Here is a 24582-nt window from a genome sequence, read left to right on the forward strand (position 1 = left end):
TACGATTTTTTTTGCATGTAGCTTTTAATTTTAAGGATCGATTACTGGAACCGGAAATAAGAGCAAGGTGGCCCGAGGGATCAAATAAAGATTATAAATTTCCGGATATATACCGGACAAACAAAACATTTTATTTAACACGATTTATTTCTTTGTTTTCCATTCCATGATCCATTGATAAAAACGAAATTGAGAAAGTAATTACAATCTCCCACATTCTGTATCGGCAATTCATATAAAAGTTTTACGCAAACGTCATGTTTGTAATAATGAATCACGATTTCAGGATGATACGTCACAATGACATGTACGCTTATGTCAAACGTCAATTTTCTATAAAGAACATTAAAATTCGGATCCATGTTCGGCATTGCACTCCTAAAAATACAATTGCATGGATACATAAATACTGGTACCGTTAGATTATGTAGCTCAATCCAGTTATTTGATGTGTAAAATGTTCTTCGAACTTTGTGTAACAAAAGTATCATTTTTTATCCGAGTTAAAAATATGCGGGCGCGCATGGCTTGTCTTCAAGGTGCATCTTTCAACTGATCGACGTCGCAATCGTCGTCGCTTAAATTATCCAGAGTATAACAAAGCTGTAATTAAAAGTTAAGTTAAAGTTAAATGTCCAAGAACCTTACAAATATTTTTATGCGTGTAAGAAAAAGTACCTCGTCCAAATCAGGCCTTTTGAGTAAATGCTCTAGTCCCGACAATTTCTCTAAATAATTTGGGACATTGCACGCGTCGACAACAAACGATAAGCCCCGATTTTTATATTCTGTGACGACTGGTAGAGAACAGGCTGTACAACACGTAAATCTGTGCGTTATCGTCAGCTGCATTTCATAATTCCACAGGGAACCGCGTATCGTGTGTGGCACACCTCCTAACAGACCAGCCAATTCTGCGTCACTAGAATTTATAGTTTCTCTGTTGTTACCCATTAATGCTCCTGCTTCGATCCTGTTTAACACGAGCACAACATACAATTAAATCGCTAACCAATACAGAAACTTCTCGTAATCATTCTTTGATTTACCCTTTGGGGTGCTGTAGCACAGATACTAGCAATTCCACTGCCAATCCGGCAGCGATTTGAGACAATCCTGGTCTGCTCACGGTACATTGTTGGTCCAGCGTTCTATCGGTTTGCGACTGCAAAACAAAACAGTCTGCATAAAAGAAATGGCAAGCATAATTTTACAACAATCTAGCTCCCAATATACACACATTCCCTGGCTGCGTTACATCGTTGCAGAAGTAACAACCCAGATCTGGACCATCAGGATTTTTCACGTCCAAATCTGGAGAGGATGGGATGGTGGTGTTTCGTGTACCGTGTCTCTGTACAGTGAACGAATCGAAACCTAAAGCTGCATTAATAGCAATTTTGTTCATAGCTGCGCATAGAACAGTGGGCAACCACCTAGCTTCTCTAGAATCCAATAGGAAGAAGACAACATCGCTGCTTTCAACGAGTTCCTCCAATTTTGCTAACGACTCTTGCGTAGACTCCATCATACCTTTACCCAAAACGTGACCAGGCATTGGAATATGTAGAACCACCCCCTCTGCAGTCTGTGTGTGACATTCGTACGATTAATGCAATTAGATTTTATTCACGAAATGGTCTAAATGCTCACCATGTTCGGCCTAATATTCAGCAGCGCGTCTCTAGCTGCGAGGGCTTTGAATTTATGTTCCACGGCGTCCTGATGACTGTACAAACTTTGCCTTACGGTGTTACTATGAGAAACATTAGAGTTATCCACAAAAGTTATATTGCTCACACCCCATCCTAAAAGTACTCTAGCCACCGCACAACCCAATGTACCGGCGCCTAAGAGGAGGCATTTGAGACTACTTATTTTTTCTAAATCTAAATTTGGGACGAGCCGCCACTTCATTAACTTTAAGTTTAAGTTAATAGCTCTGTCCGACAGCCTAGTTGGATCCATTGTATCCGATAAGTCAGCAATATTAGGACCCAATTTTCCATTTGTATTACTTTCCCATCCTACTAAATGGCTATTGAATAAACTATCTCTGATTTCATTAGTGTTCTCATATTGTTTAACTCTGAGCTTGTAGACAATACTCCTCTGCGCCTTGTTCCCTCTTATAGATATTACTTTAATTACTTTTGTGAAACAATGCATTGGACAATGCCAGAGCAATAGGCTCAGGAGATTGCGTAAAGGCCATCCTGGTTCTGAGCTTGTGCAAGGATCATAGAAAGCAAAGTAAACTTCGTTGTACTCCTAGAAAATAAAGTTTTACATGTAAAAATCATTATACACGATACAATTGCAGAAAAATATATATTCAATACCTGTGATTCCTTTTTCCCTTCAACTGAATTTACACCTGTTTCTACGTCACTAACAATTATATTATTTTCACAAGATATTAAGACTGTAAAATAATTCATTGATCTGCCATGTAGTTGGAGGAAGCCTTTACTAAGGTCTTCTGATTGAATAGATGTGAATTCTTCGTCGATCGACTTTGGACTTTCTTCATAGTACATCTCAGGTAACTTTAATGGAGTAGGATGAGCAACCCAATAATAAAATTTATACTTTTTTAAATCCGAATAAGCCAGTAATAGAAACAATGACAATCTCCATGGCTCTTTTAAGCTAGATCCATCTTTAATACTTTCTATAACATCCTTTCCCAAGGACTCGATGAATACTTCAGGATTAGTTTGTTTAAATGCTTCTAATGTATTCTTATTGATCATCTTTCCACAATAGTAGATAGATGAAGTGGGAAGGGTGGCATCGACAGGATCTCTAAAAATGACCTATGTGGAGTTGATTCCAACAACTGCTTACTTTATCTTATAAATAAACAATTAGAGAGTAAATACTTTCGCACGTATAAACTTACTTATTAAATGATGTAAAGTCCAGTACCAATGGATTCACATTGGCTTCGTTCGGGGACTGGCGACTGTAGCTTCCCCATATATTAATTACTGCCTTCTCATCCAATTTTAATTTGTCTATTTTCAATTCGGCAAATTTTGCCCAGAATGTGTGATCTGTAGAAGTTCTAAGTTTTGTGAACTTCACAAATTTAGACATTATGCTTATTTAGGGTTCAGATAACTCAAGATCTAGAAACAGAAACAATATTGTGGATATGTGCTAATAAGATATAAAGAAAGAAAAATGTATTGTTACTTTTCTCTCACTTTATATTATATGTCAATAGAACCAAAACAGTACAAGACTATGTGAAGTCTGAACTGCAATCTGCTTATCAGTAAATTATAAAGATTGCTTATATTATATTCTGATAACGGCTGCGAATCGTTGATAACGCAAGATACAGCAATATTTTTACGATCAGAAAGTAACTATACCATTAGTCGTGCTTTGAATTATGATGTGGGAATATTTGTCGTGCATCAAAAAGCACGCGCGCATGCGTCCGTTTAATGCAAATTAACAAAATTGCACGTTGTTTACAGCCGAAGTGAAAGTGATAGGCAATCAACTCTTTTCTCTCGTCTTCGTTAATTTCCTCGAAGGACGACTAACATTTCCGAACGAGTGTTGCCTCATGATACACGCATTGTACGTTTTTCACTGTTGTCAATGTAATTATAATCATGTTCGAATAAAAATATAACCTTAGGGTCTCGTAACAAGCGGTAACGTGTATTGTTGATTATTAATACCCAATCGTTCCGAATACACTATGTTGTATTTGAAATTTCATCGGCGGCTCTATCTCTATTAACTTTGAAATCATATGCGCGCGACTCGGAACGTCAGAATTTATGGGGAACTATACCTAATTTCGGGTAGCGAATAATCTTCGGAGGAGACAAAATAGATTAACGACGATATTCAGTCTGATACACTTTCGAACAATAGAAATATGTCAACACAATGTTGTAAAACAATGCCATTGGCGTAAGGATCGTGTTTGTACGGCACTGACGATGACGTCACAAAGGCAGTATGGCCGGACAGCATCGGCTGTCTGCATTGTAACTGTGGGTGAACGGTTCCCGGGGGTTCCAAGGGATATTTTTCAAGAAATATGTCGGATTATCTGAGATCCGCGCTGGGATACTTGAACGGAGCGAACACAAACGAATACGTCGGACAAATACTGGAAATTAACAATGTGAAATTGCGCGTGACTAGGCTACTTGCCGAGGGTGAGTTTCTGTCAACCTTTTGATCGCTCGATCGCTATACCGTTTCTCTGTAATCGAATGATTCTCTCTCTGTCGACGACCATGCCCTAGAATTTTCGAAAAATATCCATTTCTCACAATACTGTTCACGAGAAGCGGTGCAAAACGATCGCAAACGATCACGTTAGCACAGCGAACTATCAAACTGTTTTGACATGTGTTGAGTGTGTAGTTTGACATTTGGATGACAGCACACGCTAAATGTTTTCGTAACACGTTCGCGCACCAAGAAATTTTTTAACATTACTGAACGACGCGAAGTTACAGTACTCAATGTCCCAATGTCTTCATTAAACCTTTTCTTTCATTTCTGGAGAATATGTATTCATTTAGGGACATGTTAATTACTACCAATATTTAAGAAATGTGTGCCTAATATTGTGTCAACAGGTGGTTGGGCTTTGGTATTTGCTGTGGAAGATGTTAACACAGGAAAAGAATATGCACTTAAGGTAATTCACATTGTTTTTGTACCAACTATGTCGTGATGAAAAGTTTATGGTAACGCATGCTTTTATGTTTTCAGAGGCTCATTGCGGTCGATGAAGATGCAAACAAAACTATCATGCAAGAAATAGAAACACTGAAAAGGTTAACAGGACATCAAAATGTAATTCAATATTTGTACGCTCAACGTTTGGAACGAGAGGACCGGAAAGGATACGAATATTTATTGGTGACGGAATACTGTCCAGGTGGAACAGTAGCAGACATACTACGAAACTTAGCCTCTAATCCCTTAAGTGTTGCCCAAATTTGTAGAATAGTTTACCAGGCAACTAGGGCTGTACATCATATGCATAATCAACAGCCAGAACCGTTTGTACATCGAGATATAAAGCTAGAAAATTTCTTAGTTGGAAGCGACGGTTTGATCAAACTTTGCGATTTTGGAAGTACTTCTACGCAGCAGATTTTACCAAATCCATCATGGAATGCTCAAAAACGTGCTACGTTAGAAGATCAAATGGCAAAGTATACCACACCAATGTACCGTGCACCTGAAATGATGGACACATGGAACAACGAACCCATTGGTCCACCAGTGGATTGCTGGGCGCTCGGTTGTATCCTATACACCCTCGTTACGCTAAAGCATCCGTTTCCTGAAGGTATGTATCAAGGCTCTCAAAAAATAACAATTATAACGTCTGACTGGATATTTCTTTCCTAGGGAACAAACTTGCAATAGTCAACGGCAAATATCCGCCGCTTCCTCCTAATCCCCGTTTAAACTGCTTCTACGACATAGTCAAAGGATGTTTGGAAATCTCTCCAGTGAAGAGGCTCACCACATCCATGATTCTAGAACGTCTCGCAGCGATAGCAGAGTCAAACAATTTTGATCCCAGAGAACCCCCGAAGATAGAAGTTGTGGCAAAATCTCCACCACCTCCCCGACCAGCACCACCGCCTAACACACCAACTCCACCACCACGACCGTCACCTCCAGTGAATGCACCACCAGCAAGACCTGCGCCTGCTCAAGTAATCATGGCAAAAATGTCGGTAGCTCAACCTACAACAGGCCTATTTAGTTCACTAAAGGGTGGTGCTGGTAGTCTTTTACGGAATTTAAAAGACACCTCGAGCAAAATGATGCACACTGTGCAACAGAGCATGGCCAGAACAGAACTAGACGCGAGTTACTTAACGTCACGAATACTGATCATGCCATATCCGGCGGACGGTATAGAGTCTGCTTATAGAGCGAATCATGTAGAGGACGTCAGAGCGTTTCTTCAAGCGAGACACCCACCTCCGGCTCGAATTCAATTGTACAATTTGTCTCGTGGTCGGCCGAACGTATCCAGGCTTCCTGGCAGGCATATCGATTGTTCATTTGCCTATGCTTCGTCGGATTCGAATGCCCCTCTGTTATCTGCGCTGTATCAAATTTGTCAGGACATTTATCAGTACTTAAAGGCAGACTTTAATCACGTGGTGGTGTTATACTGTACTGTAAGTATCATAGTATAAAAAATCAGAACGCAAATTTGCTGTTGACCATCTATTTTCTAGGACGGATATCGAGCAAGTGCTACAATTGCATGTACATTACTGATTTACGCTAGAGCGTTGACAACCCCTGAAGAGGCGATAGCGCTGTTCACTACTAGGCGCTGTCAGCCGCCCCAATTGCAACCTTCTGAACTACGTAGTATTAGCTATATGAGCTTACTAAGCGGCGGCGTACATCCGCATACCAAGCCATTGGCGCTACGTTCTTTAATTATACAACCGGTACCGTTGTTTACCAGAGCGAAAGACGGTTGCCGGCCGTACATAGACATTTATAGTAACGGTGCATTAGTGTTCTCCACTAAGCGACCAGAATACGAGGAGATGAGACTGTTTGGCATGATGGAGGGGAAGGTACCATTGACGCTGGGAAATGCGATGGTCCGCGGGGATTTCACCATAGTTCTGTATCATGCTCGGCAGCAGCTTGGCCGTGTAATAGGAATTAAGATCGCCTCTTTACACTTTCATACGGGCTACATACCGCCGACCGAGAACACTTTAACGTTTTTGAAGATAGATTTAGATGACGCTCCTGATGTTGGCGGCAAATTCCGTGTGATGTTAAACATTACGGTAGCCGAAGAGAACTCGAAATTAACCAGAGTACTAGCACCGTGGGAGGCAGAATTGGCCACATCGAGACCGGAACCGGATCCATTGTTCGGCTCCACTCTGGAGATGGAAGAAACATTGGAGAACTTTAGAACCGCTAAACCGGCAGAAGAGGTAAACCTTCGGAAAGTTATTCGACCACTTAGCGCTATCTATATCCCTCTAATGCCTTCTCATTGATCTGATTAGGTGGGAAAGGAACTGCCGACTGCGCCCGTGGCTATTGAAACGTCGAATAACGTTAACGTACCGGAAGAGATACCCCTTAATAAGGAGGAAGATGTAGAAGAAGAAGCAAAAGAGGAGGATGAACTACAGGAGGCCGATTTATTGAATTTAGGAATTCCAGAAACCAGTACCTTAAATACTCCGCGGCAAGCTAGCGCTGCTGCCACACCGGGATTAGATATCTTTTCGAATTCTAGTCAAAATGATAACGATCTCTTAGCAGGTTTCGGTGTTTTCGCGCAGCAGGAAACGGAAAACACAGTACCGACGATCAGCGATCCTGCCCAGGACGACCTGTTATTCGGACATGGTCATCAGCCTACTAAGAACGATAATACTAATAATAATATGAATGACTTATTATTCAATCAGAGCCAGTCGACCGTTAAGCAAGAGGTGAATGACTTCTTGTTCGATCCTCTGGCCGGGAACGCAACAGCGAACAATCTTCTTGGAGGAGGCATGCAAAATGTTAAATCAAACCCCGCAAGATCTCCGAATGTCGAGGAGAACTTTCCCCGTAATTCTAGTGTACCGAACTTTGCTGCAACGCAGAACAAGGATCCGTTTGCGAATCTTGCTAATTCTTTAGGAGCCGGTTTGACATCTAGTTGGAACGGTACTCCGAGAAATTCGAATACTCCTTTATCCGCTAGTCCTGCGCCAGCTAGTACGCCAATCCATTCGAGTCCTAACACGCACAAATCCAATGTAACCGGTGAGACCAACACGGCAGACAACAACGGCAGCTCATCCGGCAATAAGCCGGCTAAATCAGGAGACGCGTTCGAGGATCTGCTAGGTAGTCAGGGATACAATTTCTTTAGTTCAAGGAAAGCTGAGAAGGATAGTCCAAAGACAATAAATCAGATGAGGAAGGTAGAGGCTGCAAAGACTATGGACCCGGATCGGTTGAAAATAGCAGAATGGACAGAGGGTAAAAAGGGGAATCTACGAGCTCTCCTCTGTTCAATGCATACTGTCTTATGGCCAGAAGCTGACAGGTGGCAGCGTTGCGAGATGCACCAATTGGTTTCAGCTGCAGATGTGAAGAAAGCGTACAGGAAAGCTTGTCTAGCAGTGCATCCCGACAAGGTAAAGTTAATTGTTGTATTAAGTGTGCTGTTCACAGAAGCCTTATCGAGAGAAAATTTCAACGACCATGTGTTCTACTTTCAGCAAGCAGGGACGGCCAACGAGAATATAGCAAAATTGATTTTTATGGAACTGAATAATGCCTGGAGCGCGTTCGAAAACGACGCTTCGCAGCAGAATTTATTTAGTTAATTTCAATGACTGTTACATGTTAAAGAAAATTCAAATCTATGTCCATGATTAAGGTAGTTCCTAGCGGAAAAACCCGAGAACATTATATTTAATTGTAAGACAACTACTCCGTGTTACATTCCAGCTATGTTGTCTTAGCTGTAGTGACAAAGAAGAAGTAATGAATTAATAGTAACGGCGATCGTTTAAGTTGAAGCTGCATTTGAATGGCTACTGTGTATATGCATCTTTATTATATAAAGCCTTGTAAGATCACTTATTCTGTTAAGCGTACTGCGGCATAAGCATATATGTATATAAAGCATATGTAAATTAAGGAAGATTCCAAATATATATGAACATATTTTCCGGCCAAACACCTATTTGCACTCTACTCTCTTACTATAGCAAACGTAATAGTGTCGACGACGTAAAAGAGAAAGTAGTACTATTTGAATTTGAATTTTAAAAATTGTCTGTGCCAATGAATTCAAGATATAAAACATATATATCAATGATCGATACTTATAACTATTGATATCTAAATTTGTTAATCAGGATTGTTTCAGGATTAATTTTTGATCGATTAATGCTAGACTTAGCATCAATTTGAACAATTGCACCCGTTCGAAAGGATTAACCTACTATAAAGTCGTGCAACTCTGAGCCATATACTATATGTATATTTTTTAAGTGTTTTTCTATAAAAACCTCATGTAACACTCTTTCGTAACCAAGGAGTTTGTTTACAGTGTAATTTACTGTTTCCTGTTTCACCCACCAGAGTACTTATTGTTCAAAATTTGTTATAAAAGGGTAAGTATGTATGTGTACATACATAGTTCTGGTACTCAAGGTCGCACGAAGGTCATGATATTATAGGTCGCTAGATTCGTCTTAACCTTGGCTATTACGTGACGGTAATAAAAATATGTTGTAGTTCCTCTGAAAAAAACATCGATGATCTCGTTGAACGTCGACAAATACATATGTTTGTGAGAAAAGAAATGATTCGCATTGTGATGTATCCTCTTCGAGTAGAAACTAGAAAATGCATTCCTAGAGCATCGTGAATATATCGTTAACACTACGGAGATGCATATCGTTTTGTAACAGAGTTACTGGGACACCCTGTATACATAGACAGTATTCTGCGCGAGTGGTGTGGGTCGAAATTTTAAGGGAGGGGCTGCTCGGAAATGGCTGTTATACATGGGCACGGGGTAGGACGTCCAGAAGAGAGCGAGTGACGCGGTTCATCCCTGTCTTCCACATTGACCAATTGACATTATTTTGCAACAATTGATACGGTTACCTAATCGATAGGCTATTATGTGGCGGTTAAGAAGCAATCCTCGGACTTTTCTTCACCCACCTCCGGATCTGCTCCATACGATTCACTTCGGTAAAAGGTAAATTCTGCTTTTTTCCCCTCTCTATTAGTGCGTTCGAACGTTCTGACAGAAAAGAAAAATTTATCGGTGTTCCGTGAACTTTCACCGATTTCGTGTGCGAAACATTACGCGGATGTGAAACTTCTGTGCTAAACTTAATTTTCATCTTTTCGAGAAAAGTTGTAACAGTTCGAAACAGAAGATCGCGCGACGTTACCAAGAGGAAGTATGAGATAAAAAGGGTCGTCTCCCTGCTGAACGCACGGCTAGCTTTTAGGTAATAAGATAATTCATAATGGTGCCCCTGTCCGTACGAAACTATCCCGAAAGTATGAGATATTTTTTATGAACAAACAAATCGTTACAGTGGTCTGTAACGCGTGCAGAAAAAACAATTACACGCACATACGTGCACGAGTGTAAGATACATATATGTATACCATATGCGAATATTACATATAATGTATATACATATGTGTATATCTATATGTTTTTTTTTTATAAATATATAATATGCTTATCGTATACACGTACACAACTTATTCTTAACTATTTTGCTTTTGATATTTATAGATTAGAGCCATATGCAGACAATGAGAGCCAGAAAAGTTAAGTGAATCAAAAAGAGAGGAAAGCTCTGAAGACTTGAAGATGTTTGGCTCTTCTTGGAAGAGAGCGTTCCTCTTTTTATTGAGTGTTTCGTATTGCTCTATAGTCCTGTGCGGCACAAATGTTACCAGGACTGCAAGAGCTTACAGAGGACGACTTCAGTCACCTCACTTGTCATGGCGTGTAGTCTTGTGTGTAACACAGCCACAAAGCTCTTATAAATCAGATATTCAGAAAGCATGGGAGAAAGCAAAATTACAATCCTCTCATGTGGATATGAATCTGTCTTACATGGAAGATTCGCCCAAGACAGAGTCACCGACGTATCCTCTATCGTTTCTAAACAAATTCTGTACCGATATTAAAGGCGGCAAGACCGTGTTAAGCCTTATCATTGGGGGTGGATCAGCTGCCAGGTTTCTGGTAACAGCAGCGGCCGCTTTGAATCTTCCAACATTATGGATGCCGTTCAGTCACGAGGATTATCTACAACAAGTATGCCTTTTTCTGCTGGTATAACTTTTCTGCGCTTACTGATAATGATCGTTTACAGGGGAATCTTGCGCTATATGAAAGTCGTATAGGCTCGAGCACGAGGGAAGTAGGAGCAGCTGCTGCTGCTTTAATGCACAGGGCGAACTGGCACGCGTTTACTCTCCTCATCGATACCACGTTGCTTCCAGTCAGTCATCTTTTGCAGTCTAATCAACCAACATTAACACCTAGAACCATCATACACCTTCCAACGAACGACAAAACGTTAAGAATGAGATTGAGGAGGGTAGCAGAGGAAGGAGGAACTGGGGGCGTAATAGTGATGGGTTGCGACTTAAACAACGCTCGAAGAATACTCGCCGCGGCTGGTAAATTCGAGATGCTCGGTGGAAGATTCTTATGGCTCTGGCTAGACCTTAAAGTCGAATTAAGACCGAACGAGCCGAATATCATCAGCTCGCATATTATACACAATTCTAGAGCAGCGATCGCGACGAACGAGAATCCAGTTCCGATAGAGAACACTAATAGAAACACCCATCTTGTTGCTGAAACTCAATTGGCAATGAATGCTCTACCAAGTTTGGCCAATGATATACAGAAACTACAAGAGTACAGATGGCAGAACGACCAGAGCTCTGCGTTTAAGCAAGAAGACAAGGCTTTTGGTTTTGACGACGACGACGAGATCTTTGTAGCAACGGACAAAGAATTGAATTCCAAAGTTTTTATGCCGGTTGGTATGCTCGCATTGAGACCGTCCAACATAAAATTAATGGGCAGCGATACGATATTATCGAGAATGATGAGAGAGACTTTTCAAGCTCTAGACGAGACATTCTTCGAGATGAAGTCCAAGCTAAGTACTCTGAGAGAGTCACAGCTAAATGATAACTTCATTCCAGAGTGTTTTCCTGGGAGCAGAGCGAAATTTCTGAACAGCGAAGTAAGAAGAAACGTTTCTAAGACATTAACGCGGAAACTAAGACTATCTGTAGGCCAAATGTCCAAAGACAAAGCTAAATTTCATTTACTAAATTTGCAAGCCATAAGATTTCCAGGGAATAAGACTCAATTGAGGTATACGTAATCCTTTTCATTTTTCTTTACAGGGAGAATTATCTGAACTTGAATATTATTTTGTTCCTTATAGATGGACTAAAGTGGGAACTGTTAAAGGTGGAAAAGAGGTTTATCTCGACAGCATCATTTGGCCCGGGGGTGGAATCGTGCCAGCTTACCTCGAGCAAGGAGGAGAGAAGATAGGCATGCCCATGTACCGTATCGTAACAGCATTAGCATCGCCGTTCACAATGGTGACGAACTTGCAAGAAGGTATTTGCCTGAGAGGAATATTCTGTCGTCAAGGGAGCACGGTGATGTGCTGCTACGGTTTAACCATGGACTTGATGTCCCTGGTGTCCCGTGAATTGGGATTCCGATACGACTTGTACGTGGTGAAAGACGGTCTGTTTGGGAAAAGGAATGGTAGAAGTGGTATGTGGAATGGTATAATGGGAGAGTTGGTCACTGGCAGGGCACAGTTGGCATTCGCGCCTCTGAGCGTGTCCGCTCATAGAGCTAAAGTGGTCGACTTCACCACACCTTACTACTTCAGCGGAGTGAGCTTTCTCACGGCGCCAAAACTCCAACCTGCGATATCGTTGTTCGCGTTTCTGTTTCCGTTCAGCACCGAGTTGTGGATCGCTGTCTTCACGTCCTTGAACTTTACTGCCATAGCAGTAGCACTGTACGAATGGTTCAGCCCATTCGGCTTGAACCCCTGGGGTAGACAACGAAGCAAAAACTTTTCTATCGCCTCTGCTTGGTGGGTGATGTGGGGTCTTTTATGCGGGCATCTGCTCGCCTTCAAAGCTCCCAAATCTTGGCCTAACAAGTTTCTGATTAACATCTGGGGCGGTTTCTCCGTCATATTCGTGGCCACGTATACGGCAAACATAGCTGCTCTGATAGCGGACTTGTTCTTTCATTCTGCAGTGAGCAGCAACTATCACGACAAAAGCGTGAGTAGCGACTGTTGGAACTAACCGAACGATAAGTCTTATCGCTAATTTGATCTACGGTAAACAAAAACAATTCGTGTTGTAGTTACTGTTGCAAAAGGTTGGCGCACCCAGGGCATCCGCGGCCGAGTACTATGTTCAGAAAGCAAATCCTGAACTGTGGTCGCACATGGCTCGGTACTCTTTATCGAACGTTGCAGAGGGAGTCGAGAGATTAAGGAATGGCAGTTTAGACATCCTTATAGCCGACACACCCATTCTGGACTTTTATCGGGCGACGGACGACGGTTGCCGTTTACAGAAGATAGGCGACACCATAAATGAGGACACGTACGCGGTTGCTCTCACGAAGGGACATCCTTTGAAAGAGAGTATATCAAAAGTAATAGCGAACTACACGAGCACCGGTTTACTAGACATCTTGCAAGAGAAATGGTAAACGTTCACACAAGCATTCTAGTTTACACAATGAGTCAAAGAATCATGTTTGTATACAGAGTTTTACATACAGTTTTCATTACAGGTACGGTGGTTTACCTTGCATCAGAGGAAGAAAAAGCATAGATACGGGTTTGGAGCATAAGCTAGGTGGTCAAGCTAGGCCCTTAGGCGTAGCATCCGTGGCTGGTGTATTTTGTCTGCTTGGTATGGGCGTAGTGCTCGGAACCATTATACTAGCCGGAGAACATTTATTCTACAAATACACGTTGCCAAGGCTGAGACACAAGCCAGAGCACTCTATATGGCGCAGCCGGAACGTGATGTTCTTCTCGCAGAAGCTGTACAGGTTTATCAACTGTGTGGAACTAGTGTCCCCTCACCATGCAGCGAGAGAGCTAGTGCACACTGTCAGACAGGGACAGATCGCGTCCCTGTTTCAGAAGAGCGTCAAACGAGTAAGTGGATTTTGTGTTTCACATGATAATTTCTTCTTCCATCATATATCTACAAGGAAACCATGTTCTAGAAGGAACACGAACAGCGTCAGAGACGCAAGAGTAAAGCTCAGTTCTTCGAGATGATTCAGGAGATCCGAAGGTAAACATACTGATCACCTTGATCATGATATTCCTTTCAAAACCTGACACTGCTGACTATTATCTATTCGATAGAGTGCAACAGGAAGAAAAGACAGAGACAGCACCGGAGGAGCAGCAACAAAAATCCGTATCGACGCTCAAGAAAGAGGACAAGGGGACGATAAAGGGGCGAGAAAGAAGTCGAAGCAAAAGTCCCCTGATGCCCCATAGTCCAAAAAGATCTGAGAAGAGTAGAAGTTCGACCAATCTGTCGAGCTCCAGGCTGGGCTTGTCTCCGGTCAGTTTAGAAGCGCCAATGAAGCCCAGAGAGTTCACTCTGAGCAGTACGAACCTCCGAGCAAGAAGTCCCTTGGAAACGGTTGGTCGTCGACTGAGTCATGGTGATGGGGGTTCACCACCTCCGCGTTTAGGCTCTCACCTTGGTGGTAGTGCAACTTTGCGACCTCTGCCTCCGACTAGAAGCGATTCAGTTGGCACAGGCCCATCCGCGGCTAGAGTCGACCAACCCGGAGGAGGTGGAGCTCCGGCGACGACACCGAGGTACTCTCGCAGCCCAGCGAAACGTGGACAATCGTTCCCAGTGTTCGCGACCTTGAGGCTGCCGCCGAGTCATCACCAGTCGTCCAAGAGTCCGCCTCTCCCATTGACATCTGCCGTTGGCAGGAAACTGTCTCGGGATTGGGGTTCGGGCACTATCGACCTAACCAGGTCCTCCGAGACGGTCGCAGGTAGTGGTGGCGGTGGCGGTGGCGGTGGCGGGTCCACGTACACCTTGAATCAGGAGATGACGTTGTCGCTGGAACGGCCGTCGCACGAGAAGAAGATAATGATGCACGAGGTGGTCGGGTTGCAGGTCAAGAAGCCGACCGCCGAAGAAGTCGGCAACTTGCCGGTTAAGAAGACGATTGAGGAGGTTGGCTTGCCAATCAAGAAGCCGATACGACGGGCCAGAAGTCACGAGAACCGGGACACCGGCGGCAAACTGATGGGGGACTTACCTTCTCCTCGTTTCACCGCTCAACCGGTCGTCGGAGGCCGATCGGTAAGCGAACGAACCAAAAAACAATTAGAGTCCGAGCTGAAGGCGATCCTGACTGCTAGGCAACATCATCGCGATCTGCATCCTCCTTGATAGACGGTGCCCGACGGTTTCAGAATTCTTGCAAGCATCGGGCGCTTCGGGGATGATCGTTGCCTCTGAGGGGCTTTGATTGATTTAAGCAATATCAGAGATTTATAGGTCAATTTGTAGAGGAATCCGACAATTTAAACAAAAGGCAAAAACAACAAAAAAAGCGTTTAAAAGCAAAAAAAAAAGAAAACCATACGTACACACACATAGGCACTCTCCAGCAGTACTCTGGGGGTTCGGGGTCTTTAAGGGGTGGGAAGGGTTGTGTAATAACAAGGCAGACAAGAGATTTAACGGCGAACGAGGGAAAATCTCTTTATCTGTTCAGCGTTGTTGCGTACATTGATAAATTATAAATTAGGATACGTTGGTTAAAGACAGAAGAAAAAAAAAGTAAGCAGGAGAGCAAAAAATACAGCGTGCTATAAACATTAGTAGAGATGTCTTAACGAGTAGCGGAAAATACTTGCAACCGAGTACTAAAATATTTTCTTGTTGGCATTTGAACTCTACGGATTAACCCGTCAGCCTGGGCGAGTCTTTCCTCGTTACAACACGATATGTATTATATAAACGTAGACGACATTCCGCACTGCCGTGTATTTTCTTGACTTTCTTTCTAATCTACGTTTCCGTTCACGTTGCGTAACGCGGGCTCAATTACATTTTTAAAAATCATGATCGTTGTTTCGTTTCCGCAACATTTGCGGCACACACGTTCCTCGATCATCATGCATCACGATCATTCAAACGAAGAAAGGGAGGGGTGCGCGGGTGGGTGTGTGTGTGTGTGTGTGTGTGTGTGTGTGTGTGTGTGTGTGTGATCATGCGTGCGTGCGTGCGTGTTATTACAAATCATGATAGAATCGAAAAGAACGATTTCTCGTACGCGGAAATTTGTTTCCAGAAAAATCAGCTTCGAGAACGTGTTCTGAATTCGAGTATCCACTTACTTAATTCGGATTTGAACGCTCGAATCTGAGGTCAGATTCAAGTTCGGATATTCGAATATTCGGATATTGAATGTAGATCCGAGTATCCGAATATATTCCTCTTTTTAGGACATTGAACTTGTTCCGGTTGCAATGCGATTTTTGCAAAACACATTTGTACATACTCATGGAGATATCTAGCCCGCTGAAGGGCTGCTTTTATCCACGCACTGATAGAAAACACCAAATAACAAAATTGTTCAAGCTAAGACACTGATTGACGTTCGGGAATATTTTGCTGAATCGGATAATATTGCATCGCATACTGCCACTTTATCGTTAGTACGGTATCTCGGAGGGAGGGAGACTCGCTCAACGGACTCTCGGCACAAATGACCATTAATTACGAATGGACGCTCATAATGTCGTCTATGTCCCTACTCTGACGCTTTGTAAAGGGGTGCGATAGCGTTCTAAAGAAACGAGGAGAAATTCGAACGTGTATCATTTTTGTACCGATCGTGGGAAATCCCCAATAAGCAAACCCTTAAAAAAAAATTCGAAGTGTCACGAAAAAGCAAGCAAAGAATAGGAAAACCATAACATAATATTGTGAGTTTGCTGTATTCGTTGATGAAGCGTGGTATTACCCTTGATCGGTTCTTTAGACTGATAAGGGATGAGATTTGTCCCAGGAATTGCGCAAGACATCGTTTTCGGAATTGAAAAATGATGGGAAGAAAGAGGAAACAGAGAGATTTTATTTATAATAGTGCACGAATATTGCATAGACTACCGAAGTCTTAATGCAACAATTAAGCGCGGAGTTTCCATCGCTTCTGAATCAATTTGGAAATAGAGTGAAAAGTTTGAGGACTAATGGGAATGCGTAGAAAGTTTATTTTATATAGATACAGGACATATGCTCTCCAAAAGTCCCGCAAAAGTGAAAAGTGTTGGATTAAAAAAGTGTCGGTTATCCGTGCACCATTATATCTGTCTTCGAAACCAACTTACTATTGTTTTCGAGTAGCATTCAAACGTCGTCAAATGAATTATGAATATTGGACTTGTTCCCGCCCCTACTATTGTCTCTGTTTCTTTCCTTCTCTCTCGTTTTTTCCTGCTATTCGATTGCTAGACTCTGTAGAGTGGATGTATGGGACTAAAAAGAAATTATAATTTTAAATAATTGATGAGCGAGGCCTTAGGAGTAGTCGATCCGCCCAATTCTTTACTTGAATAGCATTATATCTCGTATTCCGAAGAAACAACTTTCTCTATATTAATATCGAAGGTGTAGAGCTAGACGTCGTTTAGTTTCATAGTTTTCAAAGTAGACCGTTGTATTTGGACTTATCTCGATAAACCTGTTAACCGGGCCCGACTTTAATCAATCGTGAGCCATGCGAACACAACATAGTTTATACTAATATAGAATACTATCCCCACGTAACAGAATGTAAGAATTATTAGTGGTATAAATAAGGTGAGGAAACGTTGTTGAACACGCGCGACAAGTTAACTCGTCCTTCCCGATTAACAGGTTACAGTCTTTAAAGTGTCGAAATGTAAGCTCTCCCAGTGAATGTACGTCGTGTGAATCTTGTTCGACGCAGTAACTTTCATAATGATCAAGTGTCTCTGATGAGTTCGATTTTGCTGTATGATTCCACACGCACACACACACGCACACACACATACGCGTGCGCGCTCATGCATACGCATACATACAGTCGGTCGCAAAAGTTTCCATACATATGGAAAATTTCATATGTCTGATACATACAGTGAATTAATCTGATTAATTTAGTTGCATTCACTTAAGTTTTATAAAACACAAAATGTATAAAAGATTCATCGAACATTAATTGAAAAGTTTATCAATGTTGATGAAATGTGCAAGATACATTTGACCGGTGTTTGCACACTTTTATGACAGACTACACGCGCACGCGCATTTACACACAAAAACAGACAGGCAACAACTACCGATGAAAGTGTTCTGAATAATTGCATTACTCATTCATTTCGATTCAATCGTCATTTGTACACAATCGTAAACATACCACGCGTATACATAGTATACGAAGTGTAAACGCTTCAGATGGAACACCCTGTATACATAGATTCACGCCAGTCGCTTTTATCTGACAATGACAACGCGTTGATAAACGCGTAGCGTACTCGCCAATTAATTACACACAATGACACCGACATATCCTTATTTTTTATATCTTGTTTGATCAAGATACATTATTTGATTTCCATTCAACGTTGTATTGCAATTCATTCAGGAGATAATCAAAATACAAATATAGGGGGCCAGTTTAGAGTCACCCAAGCCTAAATAAATCAAAAATAGACTTATTATATTAACTGTAGCTATAATTTTTTGATAAGTGGGTTCCGCCGGTAATTTGGTTCAGTAGTTGTCATGTATATATATATACATATATGTATATGTACATATATACATACATAGATGTGTATATACTATATATGTATATATAGGAATATATATGTTGTGTTTGCAATTCGTTCAGGCATGTATAAAAGAAATCTATCTTCTGAAAGTCCTTGTACATACGTGTCTTCTACTAGATACCTGAAGAGACATTATTGCACTGAATTAAAGGTCGAGCCCCCTACTTCATTGTGCGCCAACAAGAACCTGTACAATTGAAAGAAATTATGGAAAGAATAGAGCAAATACTTTTGTTCAACTGTGTGTACTATTTTTACTAATTTAAGTGAAAAGTAATACAGAGATTGCTGCAAAATATAAGTCGGCCTATATAAAATAAGGTGTAGACTATTTCTCAGATAATTTGTTTCAGTTGATTTCCATCTTGAATACCATCGAATGTCTCGTTGCTCTTTTCTTTCCATCGATATTAAATTGATATTATGAAGTGCTGGCAGTGATCTGTAAGACATGCATTTAATGCAACTGGAAATTGAAACAATGGGCTAAAGATTGTCACAAGAGAAAGGCTAGCTGTGCGTTGCTCGATAAGTCTAAAGTACATCTTTACTATTTAGTTTTTAGAAATGTAAATAGTACTTAAAATATTCTTATTAGCATCGTATTAGCCATAATATATTAATTCCATCTCTAATGGCAATAAGATTATTATATACTACAAAGCACTGCCATAATTTCAACTAATGTTATATTAATTTCAAAATCCTGCCAACTAACATTACAATCATACCAAATCAAATAATGTCTTGTGAAATACTTTTTCTCAAGTATTCAAGATTCATTGAAAATAATCAAATGTTGCATACGCATTTCATATACTACTTGACTTTTATTGAAAAAGTTAATCATTGAATTTTATGCACAGAAACTTTTAAGTAACGCACGGAATAAGATGGAGGCTGGCTGATAACTTTCTCCTAGTAATGGCATCTTGGAAACTTACTATACGTATAAGGGAATCTGTTTTAATCGTCACCTCATGGTTCGAATTCCTTTCGATACCCTCCTTTTTTGTACCAGGTTACTCTGGTTAGGTAAAAATACATCTAATTATTGGTTTCTTGAAGAATTGATTGGTTTCTTATTCTGTGCGACAATGGAGTGTGACAGCCTCCATTACCACAGTCTAATTACTAGACCGAGGATGTTCGTATACAAAGTTTCATCAATTTTTTCTATTGCCCTAAATAAATTAATACTTCTGTACAAAGAAAAACCATACAATGCCACAAATTTATCCGCAGTCTGTCGATTACATTAAAGTTGCAAAATCTGTGTCCGATCTATCTCGACTTGGCGATAAACACAGAAGCAGAAAAATGAAAAAAAAAAAGTAAGAGCACGGTACATGCAACTTTAGTGAAATAGTAACTTCGTAGAGCATAAAGTAGAGAAACCTTATGTAGCTATACCAATCACGAGTATTCTGTTAACGCGGTGACTTGTTGGCGTACGGTATTAGGTTAGGTTCCTCGTAACCTACCTCGTCTCTCTTGTTACGCCTACTATTACACTGTTATTGTTGAAAACTCCATATTAATAAGAAATAAATATATTGTCTCAAAATTCGCGGCGTTATTAATTCATCGAATACCACGTACAAACTTGGATAGAGAACAATCCTGATCGATAACGATCAATATTATGTGTATCGTCGTCTGCAAGTTTTATCGAATAAAGATCTCTCTATCTACAAGGCAATGTTAAGATATTTTAATAAATTCAAGAGGATCTATTAATATCGCCGTAGAAGATCTTCCGTTCATTTTCTGCATGTATTTTATTACGTTTACTACCAAGGTTGTCGCATCAATGCATATTTGTAAATAAACTGACTACAATTGTTTCTAAATCATATGTACAACGAGGTTTCGTTTAGCTTATCACAGAAGTCATTATAGTATGTGAAAAACGTTAAAATTATTATGTATAGATTAAAAATTATATAATATAAAATTAGTAAGCGTTTTTTTTGTTTTTTTAAACCCTCTGGTATAAACTAATATGTAATTAGTAACGTGCAACGTTCTAAATATTTTATTGTAAGAGACAAACGGTTTGTAAACTTTAAAGTCACGATGATGTACAATATTTACACGTTGTAGTTGGGTACCCAAAGCGCTATCAAGTGTAGTCGGGTATCTCGCGACTCACGAATACCCGGATACCAGTATCTACACCACGGTAATTCTAGTGTTAATCGAACCATGAGATGTGAAAAATCCACCGGAATCGGTGGTTCAAAGGTGCGGAGAAAATGGGTGGTCCGAAAAGTACAGAGTCAACGCGCCTGCGACACGATAACTACGTGGTTCATCGAGCAGAGTAAGCGCGCGAACCAAAGAATTTGCAAGTCATTCGCGTCATCTACGATCACGAGTGCTGTTTCACGGTCGAACTTTCGTTTGTGTCTGTTTCTACGGCGCGGTTTCTGCTGCTGCTGCTACTGCTCGGGTTGCAAAATTTTCAATAGTACGGTTGTTCGAGGGTGATGCTCGACGCGACACTGTTGACACCGAGTATTACCGATTGCAGTCGTGTTAATTATCGCGTGTCCTCTCTCGGCGTCCGACGGCTTTTACTACATACTGTATTCTGTTTTTGATTCAATTATACAGAAATGTGTGTCGACTATGGGTGGTAGCAAACAGTTATCGACTGGTTTTCGATGAGCTAACCCTAGACACGCTACGCGCATGACAATTTCTCAAAAAGAAAGGATACATACACAAGTGTCCGTAGGAGTGTGCAGTGACTGGAAAAAACGCTGTTTTTAATGTTTGTCCCGAAACTCGGACGAAAGAAACACTGCACCGTGTGCAGCAACCGTTTGTAGATGTTTCTCGGATTGAACGCGTGCGCGAACACTGTCTCCAGCAACAGCAACCACATCGCACTCGCTAAGCTGCGCTAAGCCGAGCTTAAGAGTGCATTCGCCTAATTCTCGCCTAAGTCATAGTGCAGCATCGATGAATTAATCGTCGAATTATGACCGTTCGGCTGCATCCACTTCCCCCCTCTTGATCTTCAGTACGTCAAGAAAATTCACACGGGCAACACGAGTTTCCTTAATTATTCTCGTATCTGTCTGCCGTCGGAGGGCCTGTCTTGGCTTCTTAGTCATTCATGTAAGTGTTTGTCTCTGTGTTGCAACGCGTATACACGGGCGTTATACAAATCGAAAGAATACACTGTGTTCGTTAATCTATCATGTCGATTGCAAAGAGACATTCCCCGTTTGATTTTCGAATTCTTTACAGTTTATTTTAATGGATGAAGTCAAGAGAGATTGTTTGAATAGGAAGGAAGCTCGAAGTAGCTTCCACTATCAGACCCTTGGAACCAGTTTGCCATTCATGGCATCCGATGATAAAGATCTGGAGGGTATGGATAAGCATGAAGACCTCGGTGACATGACATTTCACATGACCAGTTACATCAAGGATGCCATGAAGATGATGTTCATCATGCGTACTCATCACATGCTCACCGATGTTGTACTGGAAGTGGGTTCAGAACTGTTTCACGCACATAAAGTTATTTTAGCAGCTGCCAGTCCATATTTTAAGGTGATTTATAGAAAACTAAATGTAGATATTGTAAAGTAAGGAGCAAATTAAAATCGTTTGTAATGTTATAGGCAATGTTTACAGGAGGCTTAAAAGAATCTGAAATGAACAGGGTAAAACTTCAAGGTGTCTGTCCAACTGCAATGGCACGTCTAATGTTTTTTATGTACACCGGTCAGATAAGGGTCACAGAGGTCACAGTGTGTTCACTTTTGTCAGCAGCCACTATGTTCCAGGTAGAAGAATATACTACTAATATCTTTCTAATCTATGTACCGTAATCTGATTCCTCTACCTTCGACCGCAGGTTAGTAATGTTATAGAGGCCTGTTGTGCTTTTCTGGAAAAACAGTTAGATCCAACAAACGCGATTGGAATCGCGAATTTTGCCGAACAACATAATTGTCAAAGTTTACATCAGAAAGCGAATCAATTTATTGTTCAACATTTTAGTCAAATATGTCAGGAAGAGGAGTTTCTTCAATTATCGGCAATACAATTGATAGCCTTAGTGAGAAAGGACGAGCTGAATGTACAGGAGGAGAGAGAAGTGTACAATGCTGTATTGAAATGGGTAAAGTACAACGAAGAGGCCAGAGGAAACAAGATGGAGCATATACTGCATGCTGTGAGGTGTCAGTACCTCACCCCAAACTTTCTGCGGGAGCAAATGAAGAATTGTGACGTATTAAAAAAAGTACCTGCATGCAAAGAGTACCTTGCACAAATATTTAAAGACTTGACCCTGCACAAGAAACCAATCGTCAAAGAGAGAACTCCGAATACTCGAAGAGTAATATACATCGCCGGTGGTTTCTTGAAACATTCGTTGGATGTTTTGGAAGGATATAATGCAGACGAGAAGACATGGAGTCAACACGCGAAACTAGTCGTTCCTAGATCTGGTTTAGGTGGAGCGTTTCTGAAAGGCATGTTTTACGCTGTTGGTGGAAGAAACAATTCGCCGGAGAGTAGGTAAGCACTCTGTAAGAAGGAACGGCAAAACAGACCAGAGTCGAAGTTAAAGCCTTATTTATTCTGTACACAGATACGATAGTGATTGGGTTGACCGATACAATCCAGTTACAGATCAATGGAGAGCATGTAGTCCAATGTCTGTGCCACGAAACCGTGTAGGAGTCGCTGTGATGGATGGATTGTTATATGCTGTGGGAGGTAGCGCGGGTGCAGAATATCATAGTAGCGTCGAATGTTATGATCCTGATTTGGATGCGTGGAATAACGTGAAATCAATGCACATCAAAAGATTAGGGGTCGGAGCAGCGGTGGTCAATAGGTAAAACGATCAATGAAACGTGAAATGGAAATGACACTGCTTTACGTGAGAATGTTAATACCAACAGATTACTCTATGCAATCGGTGGTTTCGATGGAACGAATCGACTAAGCTCTGTAGAATGTTATCATCCTGAAAACGATGAATGGACAATGGTATCGCCAATGAAATGCAGCCGGTCAGGGGCTGGAGTAGCTAGTCTTGGGCAATTTATATACGTTGTAGGTGGATACGATGGAACTAGACAATTAAATTCTGTCGAAAGATACGACACAGAGAAAGATATGTGGGAGTTTGTTAGTAGCGTCACTATTGCCCGTAGTGCGCTCAGTGTCACGGTATTAGACGGAAAATTATACGCAATGGGTAAGAACCATTGAACAATTCTGTACATGTAACCTGTTAAGTTGCGCTAATTAATATTCGAGTATTTAATTCTCTACTTACACTTTTTTTTTTAGGAGGATACGATGGGGAACACTTTTTAAGCATTGTAGAAATTTACAATCCTGGGGAGGACGTATGGGAGCAAGGAGAACCTATGACTTCAGGAAGATCGGGTCATGCTAGCGCGGTGTCCTATCATCAATGTCCTATACACTGTGATCACTTAGATCACGCTATAGCATTAGAGAAACCACCATCGTGATACATGTAGTTATAGGAAAGAAATTTATAGCCAAGGAACATTCATATGAGAGCACAAAGAAGAAATAAGCAGAAAAAAAGAATGTCGGATCGAAATTTTGAAGCAGTAAAAGAATCAACTACTTCTTTGTTACCATAGACTGACTGTTTCCAATGAATCAAACGTGTCTAGTTCCTGAGATCGGAAATCGATGATCTCGCAGAATTTTTCGAATCTAATTGTTAATTGTTACAACTATGATTTTATGCTTCGAAGGACCAATGATTAACTTCCAATAAAAATAGGATTTAGTGCAATGTTTTTGACACAAAATAATGTAAAGACCTAACGATGTAAATATATTTGTATAGCGTTGTTATTTTTGAGAAATTTTTATAGAATTTTCTTATTTGAATATCACTGTATATTTGTAACATACTGCTAAAATAATATTTGAAATATATTATATATGCCGATGAAACTTTTAAAAAATACGCGAGCACAAACTGTTTCTATCTTTCTCCTTTTAAAAGTACGAAACGAATTTACCGACCATGCACACGGTTAACGAATCAACGAAAATTGTACGTGGGTGTTCAAAACAGGTTCTGTTG

General features: G+C 40.9%; 3 protein-coding genes across 12 annotated transcripts; 2 read left to right on the forward strand and 1 right to left on the reverse strand.

Annotated features, from left to right (window-relative positions):
• Positions 1-110: 110 nt before the first annotated feature.
• Atg7 (Autophagy-related 7) lies at positions 111-21523 on the reverse strand. 10 transcript variants are annotated; one of them, XR_013033373.1, is made up of 9 exons: positions 3384-3794; positions 2906-3134; positions 2343-2808; positions 1654-2271; positions 1241-1588; positions 1050-1165; positions 679-973; positions 417-603; positions 111-333 (listed from the first exon to the last, which is right to left on the reverse strand). XR_013033373.1 is itself a non-coding variant. In XM_033481479.2 (8 exons), the coding sequence occupies exons 2-8, from the start codon at positions 3100-3102 to the stop codon at positions 535-537; spliced, it is 2109 nt and encodes a 702-aa protein (XP_033337370.2). In that variant the 5' UTR covers positions 3103-3134; positions 21203-21523; the 3' UTR covers positions 111-534. The 10 variants fall into 10 exon arrangements, 9 of the variants coding, with proteins under 9 accessions (XP_033337370.2, XP_033337365.2, XP_076377896.1 ...); XM_033481479.2 differs by lacking the exon at positions 3384-3794 and adding an exon at positions 21203-21523 and having other exon boundaries at positions 111-603; XM_033481474.2 differs by lacking the exon at positions 3384-3794 and adding an exon at positions 16008-21523 and having other exon boundaries at positions 111-603.
• Positions 4058-8737, forward strand: aux (cyclin-G-associated kinase). Its single transcript, XM_033481468.2, has 7 exons — positions 4058-4190; positions 4620-4681; positions 4756-5341; positions 5404-6191; positions 6252-6980; positions 7056-8189; positions 8274-8737. The coding sequence occupies exons 1-7, from the start codon at positions 4070-4072 to the stop codon at positions 8379-8381; spliced, it is 3528 nt and encodes a 1175-aa protein (XP_033337359.1). The 5' UTR covers positions 4058-4069; the 3' UTR covers positions 8382-8737.
• LOC117226783 (uncharacterized) lies at positions 8875-24462 on the forward strand. The gene is made up of 16 exons (XM_033481467.2): positions 8875-9772; positions 10328-10858; positions 10917-11938; positions 12012-12882; positions 12968-13317; positions 13406-13778; positions 13853-13920; positions 13995-15051; positions 20580-20799; positions 21460-21602; positions 21735-22043; positions 22115-22279; positions 22351-23018; positions 23092-23340; positions 23408-23706; positions 23802-24462. Exons 2-16 carry the CDS (start codon positions 10406-10408, stop codon positions 23987-23989), a joined length of 6435 nt encoding a protein of 2144 aa, XP_033337358.2. The 5' UTR covers positions 8875-9772; positions 10328-10405; the 3' UTR covers positions 23990-24462.
• Positions 24463-24582: the final 120 nt, after the last annotated feature.

Source organism: Megalopta genalis, chromosome 5, assembly GCF_051020955.1.
Source record: "Megalopta genalis isolate 19385.01 chromosome 5, iyMegGena1_principal, whole genome shotgun sequence".
Taxonomy (NCBI): Eukaryota; Metazoa; Arthropoda; class Insecta; order Hymenoptera; family Halictidae; genus Megalopta; species Megalopta genalis.